The sequence below is a fragment of the Salvelinus alpinus genome, chromosome 9 (genome assembly GCF_045679555.1).
Source record: "Salvelinus alpinus chromosome 9, SLU_Salpinus.1, whole genome shotgun sequence".
NCBI classification, from domain to species: Eukaryota; Metazoa; Chordata; class Actinopteri; order Salmoniformes; family Salmonidae; genus Salvelinus; species Salvelinus alpinus.
Window position 1 is genome coordinate 64658779 of NC_092094.1, and position 26921 is coordinate 64685699.

General features: G+C 40.5%; 1 protein-coding gene across 1 annotated transcript; it reads left to right on the forward strand.

Annotated features, from left to right (window-relative positions):
- Positions 1-216: 216 nt before the first annotated feature.
- On the forward strand, positions 217-24731 carry LOC139530478 (bromo adjacent homology domain-containing 1 protein-like). The gene is made up of 7 exons (XM_071326948.1): positions 217-536; positions 10807-12459; positions 17479-17921; positions 20047-20206; positions 20634-20713; positions 21493-21584; positions 22190-24731. Exons 2-7 carry the CDS (start codon positions 10827-10829, stop codon positions 22377-22379), a joined length of 2598 nt encoding a protein of 865 aa, XP_071183049.1. The 5' UTR covers positions 217-536; positions 10807-10826; the 3' UTR covers positions 22380-24731.
- The last annotated feature ends 2190 nt before the right edge of the window (positions 24732-26921 follow it).

Consider the following 26921-nt stretch of genomic DNA (forward strand, 5'->3'; position numbering starts at 1 on the left):
ATCTAGATTTCAAGGTAACACAAATACCGTCCGTGTCATTGGTTAACATTTAGTAAGGAGTTGTTCCCGATCGGGGTTGATTTAGGAAGAATCTTAATTATACACTTTGCAAAAAAGTTTTGCCTTGATATTGATTTCTTCATAGTCTGGGGCGGCTGCGTCTCGTGAAGCATGTTTGATTCATGCAGCAAGTTTGTGCAGAAAATAATCTCCGTCGCAGTTAGAGCAGATTGATATTGCCACTGGTAGTTAATTCTGACGTCCGTATACTTCGAAAATAAGCTATCATTGTGAAAATCGTGGCTCTTGGAACGATATTGTTCGTTGTCCCAGCGCAACAGCAGTCTCGCGAATGCAGCGCATGAATATCATCTCTAGCATGCCACTTCGGAAGTAGGTCACCGTTTTACCATGTCTCAGCTCTATTGGGTGCTCGTTATATTTCTCAATTACACGTCGACACTGTTCGTCATTTATAAAAAGGTGTAATTTGAAGTAAAGAGTGGACTCAAATCGACCATCTATCGTGTCCTAAGGTAAAATTATATAGCTCATAATGCATCATATTTAATGTATAGCCTATGTGAGATACGTTGTAATAACATGTAACTGCTTTATTATGCTTGCAGTCAGATATCATGGTTATTCCTTGCCTGCATCCACCTGAACCGTTACTTCTGATATTATAGTATAGCCTTAGAATAGTCCGTGTCGGGAGTCGAACTCAAGAATTTAGAACAGATTTTTAATAGTGCATTATCAATTTCATGATTTGGTTTTAACCGGATTATAAAGACTGACTATAATGTTAGGCTAAATGTTAGATTAGTAGGCTAATCGCTCATCTAAATACTGAACACGCATTGAGTCATGTGTGAGTTGGCGGTCTAAACTCATAGCCTCGTTGCTCATGGTGGTAAATGAATCTGGTAAATCCAGAACCGTGATAGATATGAGAGTAATTCAGGTTTATGTGATACGCCCTATGAGAACGGCACTGTAACGGAAGGTCGGTTTAAAAAATATATATGTTTTATTGTCACATACACCGGATAGGTGCAGTGAAATGTGTTGTTTTACAGGGTCAGTCATAGTAGAACGGAGCCCCTGGAGCAACTGAGGGTTAAGTGCCTTGCTCAAGGGAACATCGACAGATTGTTCACCTTCTCGGGCTCAGGTATTTGAACCAGTGACATTTTGGTTACCGAACGCTGGCCAAACGCTCTGCTAGCCTACCTGGTACCCTCATCTCTCCAATTATTATTTTAACGTAGGCTTTGTGGGTTACACTAAATATTGTACCAAGTCCAACTTTAGGTGTTATTGAAAGTTAAAAAGAATATGACATATCATAGACCATATAATATTAATATTATGATTGTTTTCTTTATCCAAGTTATCCATAGCTTTTTCTTTTTTCAATAAAACATTTCTGTAGAAAACAACGTGCTTCATTTACACTTCATTCGTTCCATAGCCTGCATTCTTATCCCAAGGAAGCAACTTGATTTGATATACATAGACATAAACTCAAAGTGTCCCCTTCTGTTCCCTCATTATCTCTAAATAAAAATGGTCTTTCTGATGTATTGCATTTCATGGTCCTCTGAGTCCACTGGAAATAATGTCCCTTTAAGTTGTGGGATGTTTGGAAATGGAAGGCTAGAAATGCAGTCCAGAATCAAGTCAACTGAGCATTATTCTGGTTGTCATTTAAAACATGTACGTCTGCTATAGAATAGAAACATGCTGAAGAAGGAATAATATCGTGCTTGGCTTGTTGGCTTGTTGGCTTGTTTTTAGAAGGAAAATTACATTGCATTTTTGGGATTATATTCTTGATACACATCTTAGTATTGATTTGTAAATGAAATGATTATAACATATGAAAACAAGATTACCAGAACCACAGGCATCTGTTCCAAATAGTTTTTTTTTGTCATATCTTATTCATATTTTGACTCAGTAGTGGGTGTTTGCAAAGGTTGCTCTTTGGTTGTAAAAGATTGGAGGAAACCAGTGCAATGACATTGTGAAGAAAAAAAGGACCAGACCCGGGTTCAGTTAGTTTTTTTTTTTTTTTTTTTAATACTGCACTTGATTAAGCTTGCTTGGCACAATGGACTCAATGGAATAGTCCCAAATGTGCAAACCCCACCTATCCGGCACTCAAGGCAGGCTCAGTAAAAGGCATGTATTTGAGTGAACCCACATCTGTAAGAGTCTTGCATTTGGTAGCAATCATGCATATGCATATAGACAAGGGGTATTCTGCACTCCAAAAGGCAATTAATGTAGCCTACATCAAACCTCTGTTCTAACTGATGTGTGAGGAATTTGTGTGAATAACAGAAAACTATATCCATAGAATGGCAGGCTGGGGTCCCATAAAGTGCCATACCGTTGGTGTGTATAGAGCCTACTGTTACAAAGTGGTATTTCATACAAAATCCAGCTCCTGTAGTCCTGTTATTGTTTTTAAGACCAGTTATTCATTTGTGCGTAAAAACCCCCCATCTCCATTCATGTCATAAGAATTTCCCACTACCTGTACTGGGGGTGACTAGTTAGTTTAGAGTTATGTGTGTTATTTTGCATTGATTTCAGTGGCTAGGCTAATTGTTAGGAAATTGTTTGCTTAGTAGTCACACCAACATATGAATGGTTGCTGATTGATGATAGTCATCTATCTGTATGATAGAAAACAGGACTTGTCATAAGAGAAAGCAGTTAAATAATGTCCATTTAGACAGTAACTATGAGTTTTTCAAGCAGACTATGGATCATATCAGCTTTTAGCTTTTATCTCCATTCAGCCAGTATTGGAAAAAATACTTAATTCCGGATGGTATGGCATGGATGATCACTTCAGTGAGTCTAAGATATGAATGGCCTCTGTGGAAAGTTGTGCTTCTCTGGAGTGTGAAGGAAAATTTACTCAAGTGTTCTGTGCCAGAGAGGACATACAGTGCATTCGGAAAGTATTCAGACCCCTTGACTTTTACCACAATTTGTTACGTTACAACCTTATTCTAAAATGGATTAAATAGTTTTCCCCCCCTCATCAATCTACACACAATACCCCATAATGACAAAGCAAAAACAGTTTTTTTTTAATTTTAGCAAATTTATTAACAATTTAAAAAACGAAAAACCTTATTTATATAGTTGAAGTTGGAAGTTTACATACACTTAGGTTGGAGTCATTAAAACTCATTTTTCAACCACTCCACAAATTTATTGTTGACAAACTATAGTTTGGGCAAATCTACTTAGTGCATGACACAAGTCATTTTTCCAACAATTGTTTACAGACAGATTAGTTCACTTATAATTCACTGTATCACAATTCCAGTGGGTCAGAAGTTTACATACACTAAGTTGACTGTGCCTTTAAACAGCTTGGAAAATTTCAGAAAAGGATGTCATGGCTTTAGAAGCTTCTAATTGGCTAATTAACATCATTTGAGTCAATTGGAGGTGTACCTGTGGATGTATTTCAAGGCCTACCTTCAAACTCAGTGCCTCTTTGCTTGACATCATGGGAAAATCAAAAGAAATCAGCCAGACCTCAGAAAAAAATTGAAGACCTCCACAAGTCTGGTTCATCCTTGGGAGAAATTTCTAAATGCCTGAAGGTACCACTTTCATCTCTACAAACAATAGTACGCAAGTATAAACACCGTGGGACCACGCAGCCGTCATACTGCTCAGGAAGGAGACGCGTTCTGTCTCCTAGAGATGAATGTGCTTTGGTGTGAAAAGTGCAAATCAATCCCAGAACAACAGCAAAGGACCTTGTGAAGATTCTGGAGGAAACAGGTACAAAAGTATCTATATCCAGTTAAACAAGTCTTATATCGACATAACCTGAAAGGCAACTCAGCAAGGAAGTTGCTAACTGCTCCAAAACCGTAACTGCTCCAAAACCGTCATAAAAAAGCCAGACTACAGTTTGCAACTGCACATGGGGACAAAGATCGTACTTTTTGGAGAAATGTCCTCTGGTCTGATGAAACAAAAATAGAACTGTTTGGCCATAATGACCATCGTTATGTTTGGAGGAAAAAAGAGGGAGGCTTGCAAGCTGAAGAACACCATCCCAACCGTGAAGCGCTGGGGTGGGAGCATCATGTTGTGGAGTGCTTTGCTGCAGGAGGGACTGGTGCACTTCACAAAATAGATGGCATCATGAGGTAGAAAAATTATGTGGATATATTGAAGCAACATCTCAAGGCATCAGTCAGGAAGTTCAAGCTTGGTCGCAAATGGATCTTCGAAATGGACAATGACCCCAAGCATACTTCCAAAGTTGTGGCAAAATGGCTTAATTAAGGACAACAAAGTCAAGGTATTGGAGTGGTCATCACAAAGCCCTGACCTAGATCCTGTAGAAAATTTGTGGTCAGAACTGAAAAAGCGTGTGCGAGCAAGGAGGCCGACAAACCTGACTCAGTTACACCAGCTCTGTCAGGAAGAATGGGCCAAAATTCACCCAACTTATTGTGGGAAGGTTGTGGAAGGCTACCCGAAACGTTTGACCCAAGTTACATATTTTAAAGGCAATGCTACCAAATACTAATTGAGTGTATGTAAACTTCTGTGATGAAAGAAATAAAAGCTGAAAGAAATAGTTCTCTCTACTATTATTCTGACTTGTCACATTCTTAAAATAAAGTGGGGATCCTAACTGACCTAAAACAGGGAATTTTTAAATCTCAGGAATTGTGAAACACTGAGTTTAAATGTATTTGGCTAAGGTGTATGTAAACTTTAGACTTCAACTGTAGGCATTCAGACCATTTGCTATGAGACTCGAAATTGACATCAGTTGCATCTTGTTTGCATTGATCATCCTTGAGATGTTTCTACTTGATTGTAGTCCACCTGTGGTAAATTCAATTGATTGGAGATTATTTGGAGATTATTATTATTTTGACAGTGCATGTCAGAGCAAAACCAAGCCATGAGGTCAAAGGAATTGTCCGTAGAGCTCCAAGACAGGATTGTGTCAAGGCACAGATATGGGGAAGGGTACCAACACATTTCTACAGCAATGAAGGTCCCCAAGAACACAGTGGTCCCTATCATTCTTAAAAAAAGGAACGTTTGTAACCACCAAGGCTCTTTCTAGAGCTGGCTTCCCAGCCAAACTGAGCAATCGGGGGAGAAGGGCCTTTGTCAGGGAGGTGACCAAGAACCCGATGGCCACTCTGACAGAGCGCCAGAGTTCCTCTGTGGAGGTGGGAGAACCTTCCAGAAGGACAATCATCTCTGCAGCACAACACCAATAAGGCCTTTATGTTAGATTGGCCAGACAGAAGCCATTCCTCAGTAAAAGGCCCATTACAGCCCGCTTGGAGTTTACCAAAAGGCACCTAAAGGACTATAAGACCATGTGAAACAATATTCTCTATTCTGATGTAACCAAGATTGAACTCTTTGGCCTGAATGCCAAGCGTCACGTCTGGAGGAAACCTGGCACCATCCCTACGGTGAAGCATGGTGGTGGCAACATCATGCTGTGTTGCAAATACAGGTGTGCCCAAGAATATTCAAGGCGGTAATCGCTGCCAAAGGTGCTTCAACAAAGTACTGAGTAAAGGGTCTGAATACCAATGCTACCAGTCAAAAGTTTGGACACACCGACACATTCAACCGTTTTTCTTTATTTTTACTATTTTCTATGTTGTAGAATAATTGTGAAGATAGCCATTACATAGCCATTGCACCGCCTGGATGTTTGTTTTGGGTCATTGTCCTGTTGAAAAACAAATGATAGTCCCACTAAGCACAAATCAGATGGGATGGCATATTGCTGCAGAATACTTTGGTAGCCATGCTGGTTAAGTGTGCCTTGAATTAAAAATCAATCACCAACAGTGTCACCAGCAAAGCACCCCCACACCATCACACCTCCTCCTCCGTGCTTCACGGTGGGAACCACACAGGTAGAGATCATCTGTTCACCTACTCTCACAAAGAAACGTAGGTTAGAACCAAAAATCTCAAATTTGGACTCATCAGACCAAATGACAGATTTCCACCGGTCCAATGTCCATTGCTAGTGTTTCTTGGCCCATGCAAGTCTCTTCTTCTTATTGGTGTCCTTTAGTAGTGGTTTCTTTGCAACAATTCAACCATGAAGGCCTGACTCACACAGTCTCCTCTGAACAGTTGATATTGAAATGTGGCTGTTACTTGAACTCTGTGAAGCATTTATTTGGGCTGCAATTTCTGAGGCTGGTATATCTAATTAACTTATCCTCTGCAGCAGAGGTAACTCTGAGTCTTCCTTTCCTCAAATCAAATCACATTTTATTGGTCACATACAGTACACATGGTTAGCAGATGTTATGCGAGTGTAGTGAAATGCTTGTGACTCTAGTTCCGACAGTGCTGCAATATCTAACAATTCCAAAGTAACTACCTAATAGAAACAAATCTAAGTAAAGGAGTGGAATAAGAATATATACATATAAATATATGGATGAGCAATGACAGAGCGGCATAGGCAAGATGCAGTAGATGGTATATAAGACCGTATCTGCATATGAGATGAGTAATGCTAGATATGTAAACATTATTAAAGTGGCATTATTAGTGACTAGTGATCCAAAAGTGGCCAATGATGTCAAGTCTGTATGTAGGCAGCAGCCTCTCTGTGTTAGTGATGGCTGTTTAATGGTCTGATGGCCTTGAGATAGAAGCTGTTTTTCAGTCTCTCGGTCCCAGCTCTGATGCACCTGTACTGACCTCACCTTCTGGATGGTAGCGGGGTGAACAGTCAGTGCCTCGGGTGGTTGTTGATCTTTTTGACCTTCCTGTGGCATCGGGTGCTGTAGGTGTCCTGGAGGGCAAGTAGTTTGCCCCGGTAATGCGTTGTGCTGACCGCACAACCCTCTGGAGAGCCTTGCTGTTGTGGGCGGTGCAGTTGCCGTACCAGGCGGTGATGCAGCCCGACAGGATCATCTCAATTGTGCATCTGTAAAAGTTTGTCAGGGTTTTAGGTGACAAGCCAAATTTCTTCAGCCTCCTAAAGTTGAAAAGGCGCCTTCTTCAGTGGACCATTTCAGTTTGTCCGTGATGTGTACGCCAAGGAACTTAAAACCTTCCACCTTCTCCACTACTGTCCCGTCGATGTGGATAGGGGGGTGCTCCCTCTGCTCTTACTTGAAGTCCAAGATCATATTCTTTGTTTTTTGGATGTTGAGTGAGAGGATGTTTTGATGGCACCACACTCTGAGTGCCCTCACCTCCTCCCTGTAGGCTGTCTCGTCATTGTTGGTAATCAATCCTACTACTGTTGTGTCGTCTGCAAACTTGATGATTGAGTTGGAGGCGTGCATGGCCATGCAGTCATAGGTGAACAGGGAGTACAGGAGGGAGCTGAGCACACACCCTTGTGGGGCCCCAGTGTTGAGGATCAGTGAAGTGGAGATGTTGTTTCCTACCTTCACCACCTTGGGGCGGCCCGTCAGGAAGTCTAGAACCCAGTTGCACAGGGCGGGGTTGAGAACCAGGGCCTCTAGCTTAATAATGAGCTTGTGGCGGATCCTCATGAGAGCAAGTTAGCGATTGATGGTTTTTACGACTGAAGACACTTGAAAAGTTCTTGAAATATTCTGCATTGACTGACCTTCATGTCTTAAAGTAATGATGGACTGTCGCTGCTCTTTGCATATTTGAACTGTTCTTGCCATAATATGGACTTGGTCTTTTACCAAATAGGGCTATCTTCTGTATACTACCCCTAACTTGCCACAACACAACTGATTGGCTCAAACGAATTAAGAAGGAAATTAATTCTACAAATTAACTTTTATTAAAGGCACACCTGTGAATTGAAATGCAATCCAGGTGACTACCTCATGAAGCTAGTTGAGAGAATGCCAAGAATGTGCAAAGCTGTCATCAAGGCAAAATGTGGCTACTTTGAAAAAATAAAATATATTTTGATTGGTTTAACACTTTTTTGGTTACTACATGATTCCATATGTGTTATTTCATAGTTGTTATGTCTTCACTATTATTCTACAATATAGAAAATTGTACAAATGAAGAAAAACCCTTGAATGAGTAAGTGTGTCCAAACTTTTGACTGGTACTGTATGTAAAAGTGACATTTCAGTCTTTTATTTGTAATACATTTGCAATTATTTCTAAACTTGTTATTGCTTTGTTATTATGGGGTATTGTGTGTAGATTGATGAGGGGGAAAAAATAGTTTAAGCAATTTTAGAATAAGGGTGTAATATAACAAAATGTGGAAAAAGTCAAGGGTCTGAATAATTTCCGAATGCACTGTAGATGTTAAAGTAGTATCTTAACCCTAACCCTTCTAAGAAGTTGTAATAAGCATATGATTTGAATCTTTTTCCATTGAATACACAGTCCCAGTCTGTTCAGTGTTAAGCTTGATTGATGAATTCTACATTTTAGTCATTTAGCAGACACTCTTATCCAGAGCTACTTACATAACCCTAACTGCTCAAGTGCCTTGCTGATGGGCACATTCACCTAGTCAGCTCGGGGATTCGAACCAGTGATCTTTCAGTTACTGGCCCAACACTCTTTAAAAAATATATATTTTCCATCCCAATTTCGTGGTAGCCATTGGTTGTTACAGTCTTGTCCCATCGCTGCAACTCCCGTACGGACTCTGGAGAGGCGAAGGTCGAGAGCCGTGCGTCCTCCGAAACACAACCCAGCCAAGCCGCACTGCTTCTTGACACAATGCCCGCTTAACCCAGAAACCAGCCGCACCAATGTTTCGGAGGAAACACACAGTACACCTGGCGACCGTGTCAGCGTGCATTGCATCCGGCCTGCCACAGGAGTCACTAGTGCGCGATGGGACAAGAACATCCCAAAGATTTGTTTATACCTCCCTTGCCTTGGATGGTTGATACTAAATTATTTAACTTCATATGGAGGAATAAACCTCATTATTTAAGAAAAGCGGTAATATGTAGCACCCAATGTGAGGGAGGGTTGAATGCTCTGGATTTTAAAACCTCTAATATAATATTTAAGATTAAATGGATAAAAAACGATTTAAGAAATAAGGATTGCATTTGGAATATCATCCCTAATTTAATATTCCAACAGATTGGTGGTCTAGAATTCTTACTCAAATGCAACTTTGATATGGGTAAAATCTCTATTAAGCTTGCAATCTTTCATAAACAAGTACTTCTAACTTGGAACCTCATGTACAAACATAATTTTTCCCCACATAGGTATACAATCTGGAATAATAAATACATAAAATACAAAAACAAGTCTTTGTTTCTCCAGAACTGGTTTGACAACAACATTATTTGGGTTAAACAATTATTGAATGATGGACAACTTATCCAGAATTTATTAGAATTTATTAGAACACACAATGTTACATTCACTCCGGAGGAGTATCAAATTGTTGTTAGAGCTGTACCTAAAGGTCCCAAAATATAACAATATTCCAAGTGCAACTATTGAGGATTTTGTAGCCTCAATACAATTTGAAGGAATTTACATTTTAAACTATAAATGTAATAACATGTATATAAGGAAACTTTGTCAATATGTTACAATTCCCTCTGCGAAAATGTACTGGAATGCAGCCCTAGGACAAGTGAACTGGAACAAAGTTTCGTTGTTATCTGGTAAATATTGTATATCTAATAAGGTGAAAGAAGTATCATACAAACTCATTCATAGAATCTACCCTGTAAAGACCTTTATTATACACAGATTTAAAATAGCTATTGATAACAAATATGTATTTTGTGGCTGTGACCCAGAAACTCTTGACCATTTATTTTGGGACTGTTCTTATGTCAGAAGATTTTGGTGTGAGTTAGAAGATTTTATTTTAAAAGAAACAACTGTTAATGTTAATTTGAAAGACTGTTATTATGTTTTATTTTGATCCAAATAATATGGACCCTGATTTAACTTTCATTGTTAATTTGTTTATTTTTCATGGAAGATTCTTCATCCATAAAATGAAGTGGGCGGAGAACAAACCCCTCTTCACTTTATTTAAGATAGAATTGAAATATTGTTTTGAAATTATCAGTAAATGTAAAAACAAAAAAGCAATACGCACCATAAAAGTATTTAACAAATTAAAAATGAATCTTGATATGTAATACCATGTTAGGTATGTTAGGTTTATGTACTCTTGTTTGTATATTTCAGTTTTTTTTGTATTAGTTGTGTTCATAATAAATAATTTAAAAAATATATATATATTTTTTTAAAGAACATCCCAAACCCTCACGACACTGGACTCAAACCAGGATGTCTACTGGCACAGCTAGCACTGCGATGCAGTGCCTTAGACTACTGCGCCACTCAGGAGGCCTGGCCCAACACTCTTAACCGCTAAGCTACCTGCCGAATCACTTAAGCATGATTAGAACTACACAATAGCATAGGGCAAGTTTTTGCTTTCGATGACTCAATATTGTGTGTGTTGTGAGTGTGTGTGTGGTTTCCCCGGTTACTGTGAGTGTGTGTGTCCACCTGAGGGGAAATTCATCTATTGAGATGATCCTATGGAAGTCAGCAGCAATACCCTTCTGACCTTGTGGCTTATTTAAAACCCATATCCCCTCTGTGTTGATAGCGTCGTAATGGTTTGGGCTAGAAACTAATATGACCTCACTATGGAAAGCTGAGACTCTCACGAACATGTACCATAATACAAACTGTATTGAGCCTTACTTTCTTAATGGGCGTGCATTCACTGTCATGTCGGCTAAGTTTCTGCAAAAAACTCCCCATTCATTGATATTTCTATGTCTCCTCCCCCAGGGTCTGTATGAAGGGATGTGATGACCCATGCACGACAGAAGGACTCTCTGAGCAGATACCATCCCGGTAACTCCTGGGAGCAGGTAGGGGGGGTGCCACATGCTGAGGCCATGGTGGGGGGAGCCCGGCCTGATCGCCCAAAACTAAAAAGAGGGAGGCCCAAGAAGATCAAGAGGGGCAGAGCGAAAGAGTGCAAGGATCTGCGAGTGGTGGAGAAGAAGGAGGAGGAGAAGGACAGGAAGCTGTACCCTCTCAGGGCCAGGACACTGGATCAATGTGAGGGGGACAGCCTCGACTGTCGCGTCCTTCTCACCCGTCTGGAGGAGAGTGGTGATGAGGACAAGGCGAGCTGCTTGAAGTGTCGAATAGAGACCAAAGAGGAAGGGAGCCATAACCTGGTGTGTGGAAGGACCAAGCCCTGCAAGTCTAGACAAAAGACCTTCAAAGCTTATCGGAAATTGCCGGAATTAAACAAACAATCAAAAGTGTTATGCACATTACCTGTCGTGGAGCCTCGCAAACGGAGACTGGCCTCTCTGAATGCGGAGGCTGTGAATAGTCTGCTCTTATATAGAGAATATCCTCAAGCGACCAGACTCACAAAGAAGCTACAGTCCAATGGGAATCTGGCAAAAGATGCAGTAATTTTGGGACACACCCCAAGGGGTCCTAAAGTGGCAAAATCAGACATTTATGTAACTGGAAGTTCTAAACAAAACAAAAAGTCTATGAACATGGAGTCCATGGATCTGCTAAGTCTGTACGGTCCCACCCCCCGGCGTCAGGCCAGCCTCAACGCTGCTGCTTTGCTCAAGATCACCAGCACCTCCTTCAAAGCCAAACACCGGGTGGCCAAGACCAACTGCAAGCAACTGAGTGCAGTACTGCAGACCAAACAGTCGCTGCACCCCAAGCTAAAGAAACAACAGTATCATAAACTCCAACACGGGAAATCCCAGACCCATCCACAGCTGGTTCAGAGATGCTGTAATCTCTATAAGAGGGAGTCATTCCACCTCGAACCCCAGTGCGAGGGTATTACAGGGGGGAACGGTTCCATCAGATCTGGCTTCCAGTGTCGAGCCTTGCTGGGCTACCCGATGAAGTCTGTGAAGGAGGAACAGGTCAAGGAACAGGTCGAGACGCAGTTGACTCCTTCTTTCTACTGCTGCTCCCAAGAAAGGTCAGTGGAGTATTGCCACCAACTGGCCCTGTTCCTCAACCAGAAGAGCTTCGGTGAAGACAAACTTGAGGAGCGTTCGCTCTCCAATAGCTACCTCCCCTCTCCCCATTCCCTGTCCCACCCACATGCCCTAACCATAAGCCCCCACCCTTACCCGTGTTTCTCGGGCTACTACGTCCACTTTTCTCACCATGAAACCTCCTCTACCCTCATGACCTCCATGAGCTCCATCCCCATGCCCTACCCTCCCTCCTCTGTGGCCCCCATCATGTTGTGCTCTGGTGAGGTTCAGAGCCCCAAGCTGCTGTCCCCGACAGGCTCTCAACCCTCAGGAATCGTCCACCCGGTCTACTGCTATGGAGAATCCTGCCAAATCAGTGGATACGCATATAGAGCAGTACCGACCCTAGCCAGCAGGAGGTGCTGTTATAACGCAGGCTGCTCCAGCTGCAGCTACAAGATTAAGATGGGTAAGGGGAGGCAGAAATGCCTATAGATACAGTCACCTCCAAAATTATTAGCACCCTTGATAAATATGAGCAAAAATACTGTATAAAATAAATGATACAAATACTGAGCTATATTATATGCTTTAAAAAAAAGTATTTTATACAAAGACAATTGTTAGGAGAAAGAGATTTTGCTAAACAAGTAAGTAAAACAAATAAGTTATTGGCACCTCTAAAGAATATTATAAATAAGATGTAACAAAATAAAATCTGCATTAACATTCTACTTTTACAAATTAAATAAGGAACTGTATTGTGGCCTTCCATGGCTTCCTATTTCACTGGGGTATAAAAATGAGGTAATACACACATATTTGTCATTCATCATGTGAAAAGGCAAAGAATCCACAAACGAAAAGAGATGAATGGTTGTTGACCTTCAAAAATCAGGCAATGGGAGAATTTGTTTTTGCAAAAATATCGAATATACCACATATATCGAATATACCAATTAGTGGCCACAGCTACTAATTGGCCACACCTGATCTTAATGAGTGCTTGTTTCCTTTGAAATGGGTTCTGTTTGAATACACAAAAATGAACAGCTTTGTATAAGTAAAAAAAAAAAACATGACATGCTATCTCCATCCTGGTGGTGCAGTGGACTAATTCCATAGATAGAGAACAGAAGAACATAGGTTCAAATCACACTGACATAGTGCCACAATAAAAAATGAATGTGTTTCCATGATTAATGCCTAAGCAAATTAATTTCCATGTGTGTTTGGAGTTCAAAACAGTTAGCCTAAGCTAGCTGTGTTATTAAAAGTCTTATTGAAACATATTCTCAGAACGTAATTTAATAATTAACTTCAAATAACCTATACTTTCTGTTCTCAGATCGTTAATAAAGCCTCCCAGGGAACCATAGTAAAACACTATCAGAATCTACCTGCAACCTAAGAATTAACGTTGACAGAACAGGCAAAATGTTCACGTCAGTTCTCAGAACGTTTAAAAGAAAAATCAGTTTTACCAGTCAGGACACTTATGGCTTCGTTCCCAGAACTAGTGAGAAACCAAAAACGGATGTTCCCACAGCTTCCAAGGAACCAAATGTGCTAGCTGGGTACCTACTTTAAAATATGGTGGTGGATCTTTGATGTTATGAGGCTGTTTTGCTTCCACTGGTCCTGGGAACCTTGTTAAGGTCAACGACATCAAGAACTCTACTATGTACCAGGACATTTTAGCCAAAAAACCTGGTTGCCTCTGCCAGGAGGTTCAACTTGGCCACGAGTGGCTCTTGCAGCACGACAACAACCCCAAGCACACATCAATATCTACAAAGAAAGGATTAATTGACCACAAAATCAACATTTTGGCAATGGTCATCTCTGTCTTCGGACTACAACCCCATTGAAAACCTTTGGTTTGAATGAATTGAAGAGGGCAGTCCATAAGCGCAGACCAAAGGATATCAAGGATCTGGAAATATTCTGTATGGAGGATACCTCCCAATGTATCTCCAATCTCAAAAAACATTTTAGAAAATGGCAAGGGAAGGCTGCCGGAGTATTGAAAACAGGGGTGCCAATAATTTTTTGATTTATTTTTATCACTTATTAAACAAAATCTCTTTCTCTGAGCAATTGTATTAGTCTAAAATAATGTATTTTTTTTGTTTACAATATAGCTCAGTATTTGTCAAATTTATTTTATACAGTCTTTTTTGCTCATCTTTATCAAGGATGCTACTCATTTTGGAGGTGACTGTATACAGTGATAATGATGTGAACGGGCCATGATAGTTGCAGGGTGTTAACCACATGTTTGAGATGGCTCAGTGTCCTTTAAGTCGAGCAGTCAAACCAGCAACAATCTGTGGAGAATACTCATGTTTTGACCCCTCAGAATACTCCTCACAGAAATGGCAGTTATAGGAAAATGTTACAGAGAATCAGAAATGTCAAATAGGAGGCAAGAATCAACATTGTACAAGACATTTGTTCAGTCATGTTCTCCGGATTCATTCAGTGGGGTCTAAAAGCCTAGTAGGGTTTAACATCCACAGTCCTGAGCTGAACTTTGCTTCTTTATCCCAGCCCCCCACTCAACGTACATGGTCAGTGGAGTGCCTTAACTACTGTATCTAGCCACTAGTTGTATGAGTAATCACCACAGATGGTTTAGATAGAATGTACTGTATTTACTACTGAAGCTGAGTAGTATTCATGCGGAGATGCCAAGCTGTGGTCTTTGATCAACTGAAGTACAGTTACTCCGAAATCCCAATTGCTCCCAGTGGTCCTCTATATAGGCTCTGTTCATCTTTGTAGCAGAGCTTGGTACTGTACACATAAGATGAAGGAAAAAGGAAACCGCACACTGCTCTTGATAGTATCACTGATCTTTAATAAGCTTTACGTATCGGCCTCACGGCCTTCGTCAGAGCTTTTGTGAGTTTTTTTTAAATTAGCACCCTTATGTAGACCTCGCCCCACCCACATCCGTTCCACGCATCGAAAGGGGTTGGAGGCCAAGGAAAAACAAATAAGTGTTACCAAACATAACAATATTAATTTCACAAATATTCGAATAAAGTGTGTAAATAAGACGTATTAAACACGTCTGTAAAACCACAATGAGGACATAGACCTACCGAGCAAGTTTTCATTAATCATTAGGTACATCATACGAAAAACATCAGAGTAATCTTAAATAGGGGAATAATTCATGTTCAAATTCACAACTCTTTTACTCAGAGTATTATTAATGTCACCTCCGCTGTCTGATATCTTAACTTTCTCTATGCCACAAAATCTAAAGGTAGAAATGGCATGCTTTAGGTCATTAAAATGTACTGCGACTGGATAATCCCTTGTGACCTGTCCTATAAATGGTGGATTTTTAAATTCAGCCGGCAAAACTGGGTCCGATGATAAAATATTCCAGTGTTTCTTGACCGCATCTCCCACTTTTCGCGAGTTCAAAGTATATGTGGTTGTGAACATTACAGAGTGTTCTTTAGCTTTAGCTGGTCTTTTTTGTAGCAGTTCATCTCGTGTTTTTCCAAATGCCAAATTAAGAGCTTCATCCACAGAGGATGCACACAGTGCAACGATATGATGAAGTGTGAATATTTCTGCCATCCAATAAATTACATTATTATGTGTTCCACCACCGATGTTATTTACATTATTAAATGTCCATGTGGGCTGTGCTATGTAGGTAAAACCTCTTGTTCTCTCAAACAGAGAATCAGTGAACATAAAAGTTCAATCAGGAGAAACGACAGGGATTATCCAGTCGCAGTACATTTTAATGACCTAAAGCATGACATTTCTACCTTTAGATTTTGTGGCATAGAGAAAGTTAAGATATCAGACAGCGGAGGTGACATGAATAATACTCATAATACTAATAATATTCACAACTCTTATATATAAGAGTTGTGAATTTGAACATGAATTATTCCCCTATTTAAGATTACTGTTTTTCGTACGATGTACCCAATGATGAATGAAAACTTGCTCGGTAGGTCTATGTCCTCATTGTGGTTTTACAGACGTGTTTAATACGTCTTATTTACACACTTTATTCGAATATTTGTGAAATGCATATTGTTATATTTGGTAACACTTATTTGTTTTTCCTTGGCCTCCAACCCCTTTCAATGCGTGGAACGGATGTGGGTGGGGCTAGGTCTACATAAGGGTGCTAATTAAAAAAAACTCACAAAAGCTCTGACGAAGGCCGTGAGGCCGATACGTAAAGCTTATTAAAGATCAGTAATACTATCAAGAGCAGTGTGCGGTTTCCTTTTTCCTTCATCTTGTTCAACTGTTACCATGCACCTGCAAAAAAGATTGCTCAGATGTGCGAGTGCCTTTTGCATTTTGAATTACTGTACACACAAGACAGGCCGACGTGATTCCACATGTTGTTACTATCAACCAGGAGTCCCAAAGTATCATAGCCCCTTTACTGTTCTTTAGTCACTGCGTCAGGAGGACAGCAGAACCACTGTTACTGAGGGAATTTGTTCTCAGCTGGTCTGTGTTCAGGTCTTAATTGTCAGGGACCACAGCAGCATTCACAACCTCATTAAGTAGGCTGATTACAGATCAAGATGGTATATAATTGGCATTGCACAGTCAGAGGCGCTATTAGCTGAAGTAAATTGGTATTTGGTCGTGTCCTGTTGCCTCTGTTGAACCGCCTGCTTTGAAGTGACACAGAAATTGACCCTTTTCCCCAGAGAAGTGATCAAGACATCTTGATCAGCTACAACAAGATTGAGATAATTTATTATAATGTGACATTTATTGTATCCTGTCTCATCCTAGCTGGCCTTAATAGTCAGGTGAAGCTGCCCCACAGCTTGGTTGATTCCTATGTTTTTTTTAAAGACTCTACATTACATTAGAGTACAATACAGCATCTCCACGACCTTTGTGCACAGATCCAATCATGCATCAGATTATGTAATAATATACTTCCAGGAATTAACAGAAGTGGTAAATGAGTGCCGATTGAGATGAGAGTCAAGTAGCATAAATGCTATAATACAACAACAAAAACACATTTAGCGTAATAGGTGACTAAACGCTATTCACAAAAAAAAGGTGCATTAAATGCTTTGACCTCAACTGACTGCATCACTTTGTATATTACAGTATCATATCAACTTTAACCAGTTCTCTGATTCCACACTGCCGGTCTGTGGTCCATCAGACCACAATAAATGGACATCTCTGTCATTCTGATGTGCGTTTGTGGCCCGCTGTTTCAGCCTTGTGCCTCACAGCTACAATTAATACAGGGGATACAGATAGGCAGTGTTCTAATCTCTACTGCATGCAGCGTCGCTGTTTCTATTTCAGTGGTGCTGAAACAGAGTGGGCTCACCATGACAGGAAAGGAGAGGATGAGTCTGGAGTTTTTGTGAGGGTCTATGTGAGGGTGTGTGTGGGTGCATGTGTGTGTGTTTAAGAGACTGATCACTCCAGTGTCTGACAGCTCCAATTTTCCCCACAGAAGACTACTCCTCGTCTCTGGAGGACCACAGCTCCTCCTCTTTCCCAGCCTCCCCCGCACCCCGGCCCCTCTCCAGCTTCCCCGCCAGCCCCAGCACTCCCCCAGCTGCCCAATTAGTGGCCTGCTTTCAGACCTCTCTATCAGACCCCAGCCAACTGCAGGTCCCGGTGCAGGTGGTCCGGGAGTACCCTCAGAGTGCTAAGCCACCAAGCGGCTCTCTGTCTGGGGTGAGCAGCGGGTCGTGGTCCGTCTGCCCCCACATTCAAGACAAGCAGCAGCTGGGGCCCGCCGGCCTCGCAGCCTGCAGAGCTGCCAAGCAGCAGCTGGGGCCCGCCGGCCTCGCAGCCTGCAGAGCTGCCAAGCAGCAGAGGATCACCCGTCGCCGGGCAACCAATGGTTGGCTGCCCGTGGGCGTGCCTTTCGAGAGAGAGGTTTTCACTGTGGTATGTGTTGCTGTGTTAAAGGGATAATCCACCCCCAGAAATAAAAATCATGAAACTCCTGTCAATTTGGTGAAAGCCTATGTTTAATCAGAAGGTAAAGTAATAATATTCCTGTGATTTAACTTCTAAGTGGTCTGTCTGTGAAATCAGGAAATCGTGTAGGAACGCATCATAGCTACTGTACATGGTTCTCGTCAGTGGAGATAGGGGATTACACTATCACATTCAATAACGCTTTTAAAACAATTACCTGCACTCCAGAGTGCCAAATCAGCCAATAGATGGTATGGGCATACTTGTCTAGAACAGCGATTCTCAACTGGTGGGAGGATTTGAATGGGTTGCGGTGGTCATTTTTTTAAATAAATAATAATAATAATGATTTTATGAAAACATACTCCAGTCTGAACTTGAGTGACTTAAACCAGGTAGAAAGTTTGAAGAAATAATAATGAATTTACATTTTTAAATAATTTTATCTCTGAACAATCTTTCTTTAATAACAGTATTTTTAATGTAGAGCTATTAGCAGTGCCATTTTGGTTGATTTTGTGGTCTCAAACTATGAGTTTATTAACATTCTTCATCAATAATATGGGCAAAATTTTATTATTGACAATAAAAGTGGTGGGAATGTTGTTCCCTTGTCATGTAATTGCTACATTTAATATCAATATAGCATTTAAAATATTCTGAAATAATTGATAAATGCAACATGTAAAGTTTTGTTCCCATGTTTCATGAGCTGAGATAAAAGATCCCAGAAATATTCCATATTCACTAAAAGCTTATTTCTCTCAAATGTTGTGCACAAATTTGTTTACATTCCTGTTAGTGAGCATTTCTCAATTTGCCAAGATAATCCATCTAGCTGACAGGTGTGGCATATCAAGAAGCTGATTAAACAGTATGATTATTACACAGGTGCACCTTGTGCTGGGAATAATAAAAGGCCACTCTAAAATGTGCAGTTTTGAGGGAGTGTGCAATTGGCATGCTGACTGCAGGAATGTCCACCAAAGTTGTTGACAGATAATTGAATGTTAATTTCTCTACCATAAGCTTCCAACTTCGTTTTACAGAATTTGGCACTACGTCCAACCAGCCTCAAAACCGTAGACAACGTGTAATCACGCCAGCCCAGGACCTCCACATTCTTTTTCTTCACCTGCGGGATCGTCTAAGGGGGGTGCTGAGGAGTATTTATGTCTATAATAATGCCCTTTTGTAGAGAAAAACTCATTCTGATTGGCTGGACCTGGCTCCCCAGTGGGTGGGCCTATGCCCTCCCAGGCTGACTCATTTCTGCGCCCTTGCCCAGTCCTGTGAAATCAATAGATTATGGCCTAATTTATTTATTTTAATTTAAATGAACTGTCAAATCTTTGAAATTGTTGCGTCTATATTTTTGATCAGTATAGGTTTCCAGATTGTGTTTTGGCAATTATTTTTTGGCGAATATTGGGTCACGACAGACAACCGGGTTCAATGTGGGTCCCGAGGCAAAACCAGTTGAGAACCACTGGTCTAGAACACATTCAACCGTTTATATCGTCACAACAAAGTATATTTCGATTAGATGTGCTCAATCTAAACAGTGCACCAATTTTCAATTCAGTTTCTCCTTTATGTACCATCTTGCAATGCGCCCTGTTTGCCTGTGGGAAAAGTGGGAAAGGGCCGTTGTTCCCATAGCAAAGTACTCTGCACTCGCTCTGGGCAGAGAGGAACTGCAAGTTGAACTCAGTGAGATAGACTTCTAAATGGATAGAGCAGTTTGTTTAGGTCATTTTCCAGCTAGCTAGCTACTTTACATGCTGATATTTACTTTGGTATTATTGTGCGTAGCTACGTTTGCTAGCTAGCTAGCTAGTTAGCAATCCCTACCCCTATTTATTTTTTTTGCAATTTGAAAATTGTTGTGGAAATCTGCTGCAGCTCAAGTCGAGATATTGGTTGTACCTTGTAAGGTAACTAGCTGAGGCTACAGAATATTATATTTAGTACTGTAAAGACAAACTTTGTATGCATGTATGATATTATTACACATCATGTGCTTAGCATGTACTAATACCATTGCTAATAGTATGTGGCAACAATGGTGATATATTGACTATGTTTCCAGGGGGAAGAGACAACAGTGTTGCGCAAATGTTTTGAAGGGGTCAAGCGGGATGGGGAGGTCATTTGGGTTCGAGACACAGTCCTGCTGCGCTCTGGCCCCAGGAAGAAGTCTCTGCCCTACATAGCCAAAATCTCAGCCCTATGGGAGGACTCAGAATCCGGTGAGGCACTGCCTTTTTTACACAAATTTAAACTGACACAGATGGATGAAAACTATAGCCATGTTTAAAACCATAGACACACAGGTTCAAATAGTATTGATTTTGTTTGAAATACTTCAGATTGAGCTTGCCTTGCACAATGAAACTAATGGAATAGCCCCAAAAGTACAAAACCTGCCCATCTTTTGTTCCAGGCAGGAATCAAATGCTCAAAACATTAGAATGAAAACAAATACCATTTGAACCAAGGTCTGTTAAACAGACCATTGTTTGCTGCATAATCATTTAGAGAATGTGACAAAACGTGAAATATTATGCATAGGATCCCTACCCATCACCGGATGGAATCCCTACCCATCATAATTCGATACAACTTCAGTTATCCTCTAATCACTCTGAAAATTGCACTGTCTGTGTGTATCCTCAGGAGAGATGATGATGAGTCTGTTTTGGTACTACCGCCCAGAACACACACAGGGAGGCCGCAATCCCAGCACACACTGTGAGGTGGGTTCACAGAAAGCTGAGTTCACACTGTGTGGCTGCAATCCACAATGTTTGTCCAGCCCCAGCCTGGTTCTCCATAGGGAATGAGATGGCAAACACATTGCTTCCGTTGAATTATGTATTTCCTGGAGAAATAGGCGACAGGCTTCCCGTTGTCAATATCCCTCAGGAACAAACAGACTTTGTTCACCCAGGCTAGAAATAATAAACAGCAGCCTTATTCACAACCCACTGGGCACAGATGTCAATTCAACGTTTATTCCACGTTAGTTCAACGTAATTTAATTGAAGTGACGTGGAAACAACGTTGATTCAATCAATGTGTGCCCAGTGGAAATGATCTGCGAGAGAGCTAGGTTGTGTGAGAGAGCTAGTAGGGAGAAAAACATTTTGAAACAGGGAGGCATGAACTGAACTTGTCCAATGAAAACACAGATTTTCATGACCTGCTGTAAAACATTTTGTTGCAGTGTGCCCTACTTTGCTCTACTAAAACCTCTGTAAGGATAACTAGCTAGGATTAAAACAAGACACACTTTTTTGATCTCCCATGACTGTGTGATTTCCTGATGGTAAGTGGGTCTTGGTGATGATGTCAGATACACATAGTTATGAGATTCCTCTTCATATTAAAGGGATAGTTCAGTGATAACATATTTTGATACATGTACATATGTAAAATTGCTGAAATATCCCTTTAAGCAAGGTATTTGTTTTGGTTCATAAGTGAAGATTCATGCATAATTTTCTTCCGCCTTGTCACCTGACTTTGTTTCCAGAATGAGATTTTTGCATCTCGGCATCAGGACCAGAACAGTGTGGCCTGCATTGAAGACAAGTGCTACGTTTTGACGTTAGCACAGTACTGTAGGTAAGGTGTCTGTTTTTCGCTGATGGGAGCTGGGGCGTGAGAATCAATAGGATGTGGGAGCCACATGATGTTGAGTGGATTGTATTACATTATATCTGTTGCATTGTATTTGTTCACTTATTTTTCTCTGTGAGCTATTCTAAGATGTTAAAGGGCAATTCCGCCACTTTTCAACCTCATATTCATTATCTTCAGGACCATACCAGTGTCTATATATGTAAAAACTATGTGTTTCTATGATCTGCGGTTAAAAAGACAAAACAAAATGCTTCTCTGTGTCATCACAAGGTAGTATTAAAAGTACGAAAAACAGTGATTTTCAAAACCATCAATGAGTTCATAGCCAGAGGGAGGGTATTTTCTTGCTCTCCACGTCACTGCGAAACTCAGTTTTTGAAAATCACTGTTTTCACAAATGTTTAACTTCTAGTGAGGCCATCGGGAGGAACATTTTAAATGTTATATATTTTTCTACAAAACATAGAAATGTGCCGTTTTCACATTTGTAGACACTGGTATTTTGCTGGAGATAATGAAAATGAGGTTGAAAAACGGTGGAATTTCCATTTAAGCATTTGGGTGGTCTTCTTGACATGGTATTTCAGATTTTGTGCCTTCGTGAAATGTCGCGGGGAGGGTCTCCCTGAAAGTGCCACCAGAATGGTACCGCCTTGTGTTGAATACGGCACCTCTGCCCACCGCTGTGTGCCCACGGACATCGACCCCAACCTGGTGTTCGTCTGTCGCCACGTCTACGACTTCCGCTACGGGCGCATCCTGAGGAACCGGCAGTAGCGCTTGTGAGGACAGTGGTAGAAGGAAGGATTTTAAACAGTGAAAGAAGAGGTTAAAAAGACACTTTTGTTCTTTCCTCAGAATACTCACCAAAAGCGCCAGTTGAGACAGACCAAGCCACTCTGTTTTGAGAGGGGTGTGAGATGAGTAAGTCTCAATGTCTGGAAGTGTTTTTGCTCAATGTCTCTCTCTCTCTCGCAAATCCTGTTGGTCACACTTGGTCAAGGAGGAAATGTTTTTTATCATCCCAAGCACAAATCCCCTTTTTTGTTTTTACTACTTTGCCAAATTATGATTTAATTTTTGCATCATCCCATTCCTTGGCCTATATATCCTTGGCCTATATATATATGTGGGTTATATGTATATATGTGAGCTTAACACTTTTATCTGTAATGATTTTGTCTTGAATTTAAAGTTTAATTGGCTTAAGTGCATAGAGAAATATGTATTTATATATGGAGAACATCTAATTTATTTTTAAAGTAATTTAAGAGTGAATTATTTTGACTTTTCAAAGCGAGAAATTATCCAGGCGTTTGCCAACACTGACTCACTCTCTGCACTGTCTTAGAGGTAAAGTACCTGTGAATCCCAAACCAGCACCTCGCCCCTAACAACTCACTCAGAGGTGCCCTCCGTTGTCACGTCCTCCGTTGTCACGTGCTGCTGAAGAAATTCCTAGGGGGACTTCTAGAGTGGAGAGGTGATCAAATAAACCCATCAACTTTGGTACACACTTGTGTCGTGAATCGTGAATCGTGCAATTCATGTTTCACATTTAAACAATAATTTAAATAGTTATATGAGCAGGAAATTCTAATTAACAAATTCCCCTCGTCGTCTCAGAAGATATAAACCCCAGTAACAGTTAACAGATTACATTTAATTTGTGAGGTAATTTATTTGGTATTTGCTCAAAATCAGACACAAATGAATGCATATTGCGCAAACTCAAAACATTTTGCGCTGTGTGTTGGGATAGCACTTCGCTCTGGAGCCGGCAGCCTTGCTGGCTCAGTCAAAGTAGCTATCACTTTGATAATTTTATCTCCCTCAGTTTTTGGACATTTGTGCATATGGCGGAGACGTGCATGAACGTGCAAATGGAGGGCAGAAAGGAAGGGACTGTTTTTTTAGATTCAGCATATGAATGACCTGTGACTCTTAACTGGAAGGGCCACCCCCAAGATAATGTTTTTTTTCCTACTACCCTGCCTTGAATTGACCAATGAACAAGTGTTTGAACCCAACATCCACCCTGCCATTACCCAGAACTTGCCTTATAACCCGCAGGTTCACATTTGGGATGCAAGCCCCAATACATTCACAGTTCACACTGCACCAAATGCCCTGCTTTCTGTCTAAACCAAAGGTTGTCAGTTAGTGGAGCTACAGTTCAGTACAAGCCACTCCTAAATTCACTCAGGCCCTTCCTGTGTTACTTTGCACTAATCCATGTTCCATTTTGAGATTGACTGTGTCTTTAGGCTGAAACTGCAACTAATTCGTCATCATGGAAGTCACACTGTGTATTAATCTACATGTGTGTTTGCTTAGATCAGAGGGAATCAAAGTTTGGTATCACAATTCCTGGGAAAGCTTCCTGTCTGATCAACATATATGCACACACACACACACACACACACACACAAGCCTGCTTCTGAGATGTATCTTGATGTAGAGTTCACCGGCCATAGAAAAATCTCTTACACTCTCGATTCCTTTATGTCCAATCAAGATGTGACAGATTTGTCTTACATGGCCTGTTGTGCCTGCCTGTCTCAGGGGACTCAGTGTCCAATGGGCTGCAGGTAGGCAAGGAGTTGAAGAGCGTTGGGCTACTAACCGAAAGATTGTTGGTTCAAATCCCCTAGCTGGGAAAAAACTCTGCCGTTCTGCCCTTGAGCAAGGTAGTTAACCCCTAACAATATCTGCTTCCCGGGCGCCGATGACGTCGATTAAGGCATCCCTTGTGGAAGACACATTTCGGTTGAATGCATTCACTTGTGCAACTGATTAGGTATCCCCTTTCCAAGAAAAGTAGAACAACATTGTTATTTTATGTATTTTTTAAATGCCATTTTTTTCTGGTAAATTCTGTTAATTGATAACAAATGGATTTACCAAAAAGGGAATAGAAGGAGTGTAAAATGTCACATTCAACTCATTCCCCGGTGTAGAAAACTCTGAATTCCAAATTTCTTATTTGCATATGTTACAAGTTTTAGCATGGAGTTTCTGGGAATTGTTGGAAAGGATATTCATAGCACAGAGTGTTTGTATCATTTAACATGGACCTGTGTAACATAAAACAATATTTAAATGGAATAAATAATATATGATTTGGAATCCAAGAGTTTAATTTGATGAGATTGCAAAGTCAGTCTGACTCATCTTTGCATGTGCATGACATTGTGTCCAGTTCTTACAAATCAACATCAGTAACTGACTCTTATCTAGGTCCTGAACGGAGTTGACTGTCTAATAAAAAACTTTCTGCATTTAAAGGGCAACTACACCACTTTTCAACCTCATTTTCATTATCTCCAGCACCATACCAGTGTCAATGTATGTAAAAAAAAAAAAAAAAGTTTTACAGAAAAAATTACATAAAGTTACAAAGTTCTACCCAAGTGCATCATCAAAAGTTAAAACATTTTAAAACCGTGATTTTCAAACACTGTGAAATTCAATGATGTGGTTGAGCAAGAAAATACCCTCTCTTACGGTATGACTTCATTCGCATTTAAAAACTGGATGAAAGGTGGTTATAGAGAAGCATTTGTTAGGACCTTTCTTATTATCTTTTTAACCACAGATCATAGATACTGGTTTGGTGCTGGAGATGATGAATATGAGGTTGGAAATTGGTGGAATTGCTCTTTAACTTTCTCCTGGTTCAGTGAGATGAGCTGTTGCTAGGAACAACCTGAGAAGCGTACTAAGACCAACCCACCACATGGTGTCCTGCTAGTTCTGCTTTCAGTGTTTCATTCAACATAATTTTGGCTTCTGACAAATACAATAAAGGATGTCTCCATAGGCCGTATGTATCAAGCGTCTCAGAGTAGGAGTAGTTTAAGGATCAGGTTACATGGACGGGGAAAGCTGATCCAAGATCAGCACTTCTTCTTTGAGACAACTGATATATACGGACACAGAAGTTTACATTAAATTAATTAATATTGATCCTCAAATCAGAAAAAATATTGGAACGATAAAAGGTACTCTTATCATATGTTGACTTTTCACAGTTTCCTCATGACACCTTTTTGAGTGTCACAAAAATGTAATGCCCCGTGCTTACAACAGTCCTTTGATGTCTTATGCCACTTTAATGTGTAATCCACCTTTCCTTGTGAATTAATGGTGGCCATTCATATATTCTCATTGAGTGGATCAGGATATGGGGGGTTCAAGGACTCTTGGAGATCCAATGTAGTAATTAACAACCCAGTATCACAGATTATTGTGAAATAGACACAAGTTGCTTATTGGAACTTTGTGACAGGCACACAAAGATGTGATTTTTTGTGTGTGCATTACACAATTTTGTATACAGTTAATTTCAATCACAGATAAAGAGAGTAGGTTACTTAAGACAGAAACAATAGGAGGAAGGTTGGTTGGGCTTATAACGTGAATGTCTAGCAACACAAATGTTTTTCTCTCATTACGGACAACTTTAGCTTATTAACAAATTTGCAGCTACTTAGCATGCTAGCTAACCCTTCCCCAAACCTTAACCATTAAACCTAACTCCATTTGTATGTCTAACAGCCTCCATGTTTGATAAAAGCTTAATAAGAGTAACCTTCTTACAGTTTAATCCCCTTGTACTGTATTGATCTATTACCTTCGGGTTGTTTGTGTGTGTGTCTGTGTGCATGCTCCCTCACTTGTGTATGTGTCCATGTGTGTTCATTCCCCTCATACCTCACAATCTACTGCAGTGAAATTCTTTTACAAGTTCCCCAGTGAAAATTGACTCCAGTCGGTCTGTTTCCGTGCACAGATGTTGTACACAGTTTAAGTCAATGACAGTAGAACTATATCTACACTTGAGATAGAGTACACCTGCAAGAAAATGGAGTACACCTGCAAGGTCACTCATCCCATTTTCAGCTGTCCCTAAGATCTTCAATTTGGAGTGGCTGTCTTCGCTTTCTTTAGAAAAAACATTGGTCCATCGATTCAATCATTTGCGACTTAGAGTGCATTTTATTTCCGGATGCTCTTGAGGCTAATTCAAGGTCTCGGTGTAATATTGTTTTTCTGTATTTCGAGAAATGTAATTTGCTACCACTTCACTTATGTCAATTTGGTCAGTAAACAAAGGCTGGTGGCCTGGTTTCCTTCTGACCCCATCAAAAAAGTACCATAGAGCAGATTGCTCAGTTCTTAAGGCTTGCACACATAGCACCGATTGTGGATCTAGCATTTGTGTCTGACTGCCACATTTTTTCACGCGATTGTACATGTAAAATCAGTGTGCACTCGGTTCAGACTTGGGGGGAGTGAAGGAGGGTAGAGACATAA

Bases quoted from the DNA above. Each gene is read 5' to 3' on its own strand.
- LOC139530478 (XM_071326948.1), top strand. From the start codon at position 10,827: ATGACCCATGCACGACAGAAGGACTCTCTGAGCAGATACCATCCCGGT. The intron at 17,922-20,046 runs GTATGTGTTGCT...CTATGTTTCCAG, and splicing joins AGAGAGAGGTTTTCACTGTG to GGGGAAGAGACAACAGTGTT. The intron at 20,714-21,492 runs GTGGGTTCACAG...CTTTGTTTCCAG, and splicing joins ATCCCAGCACACACTGTGAG to AATGAGATTTTTGCATCTCG.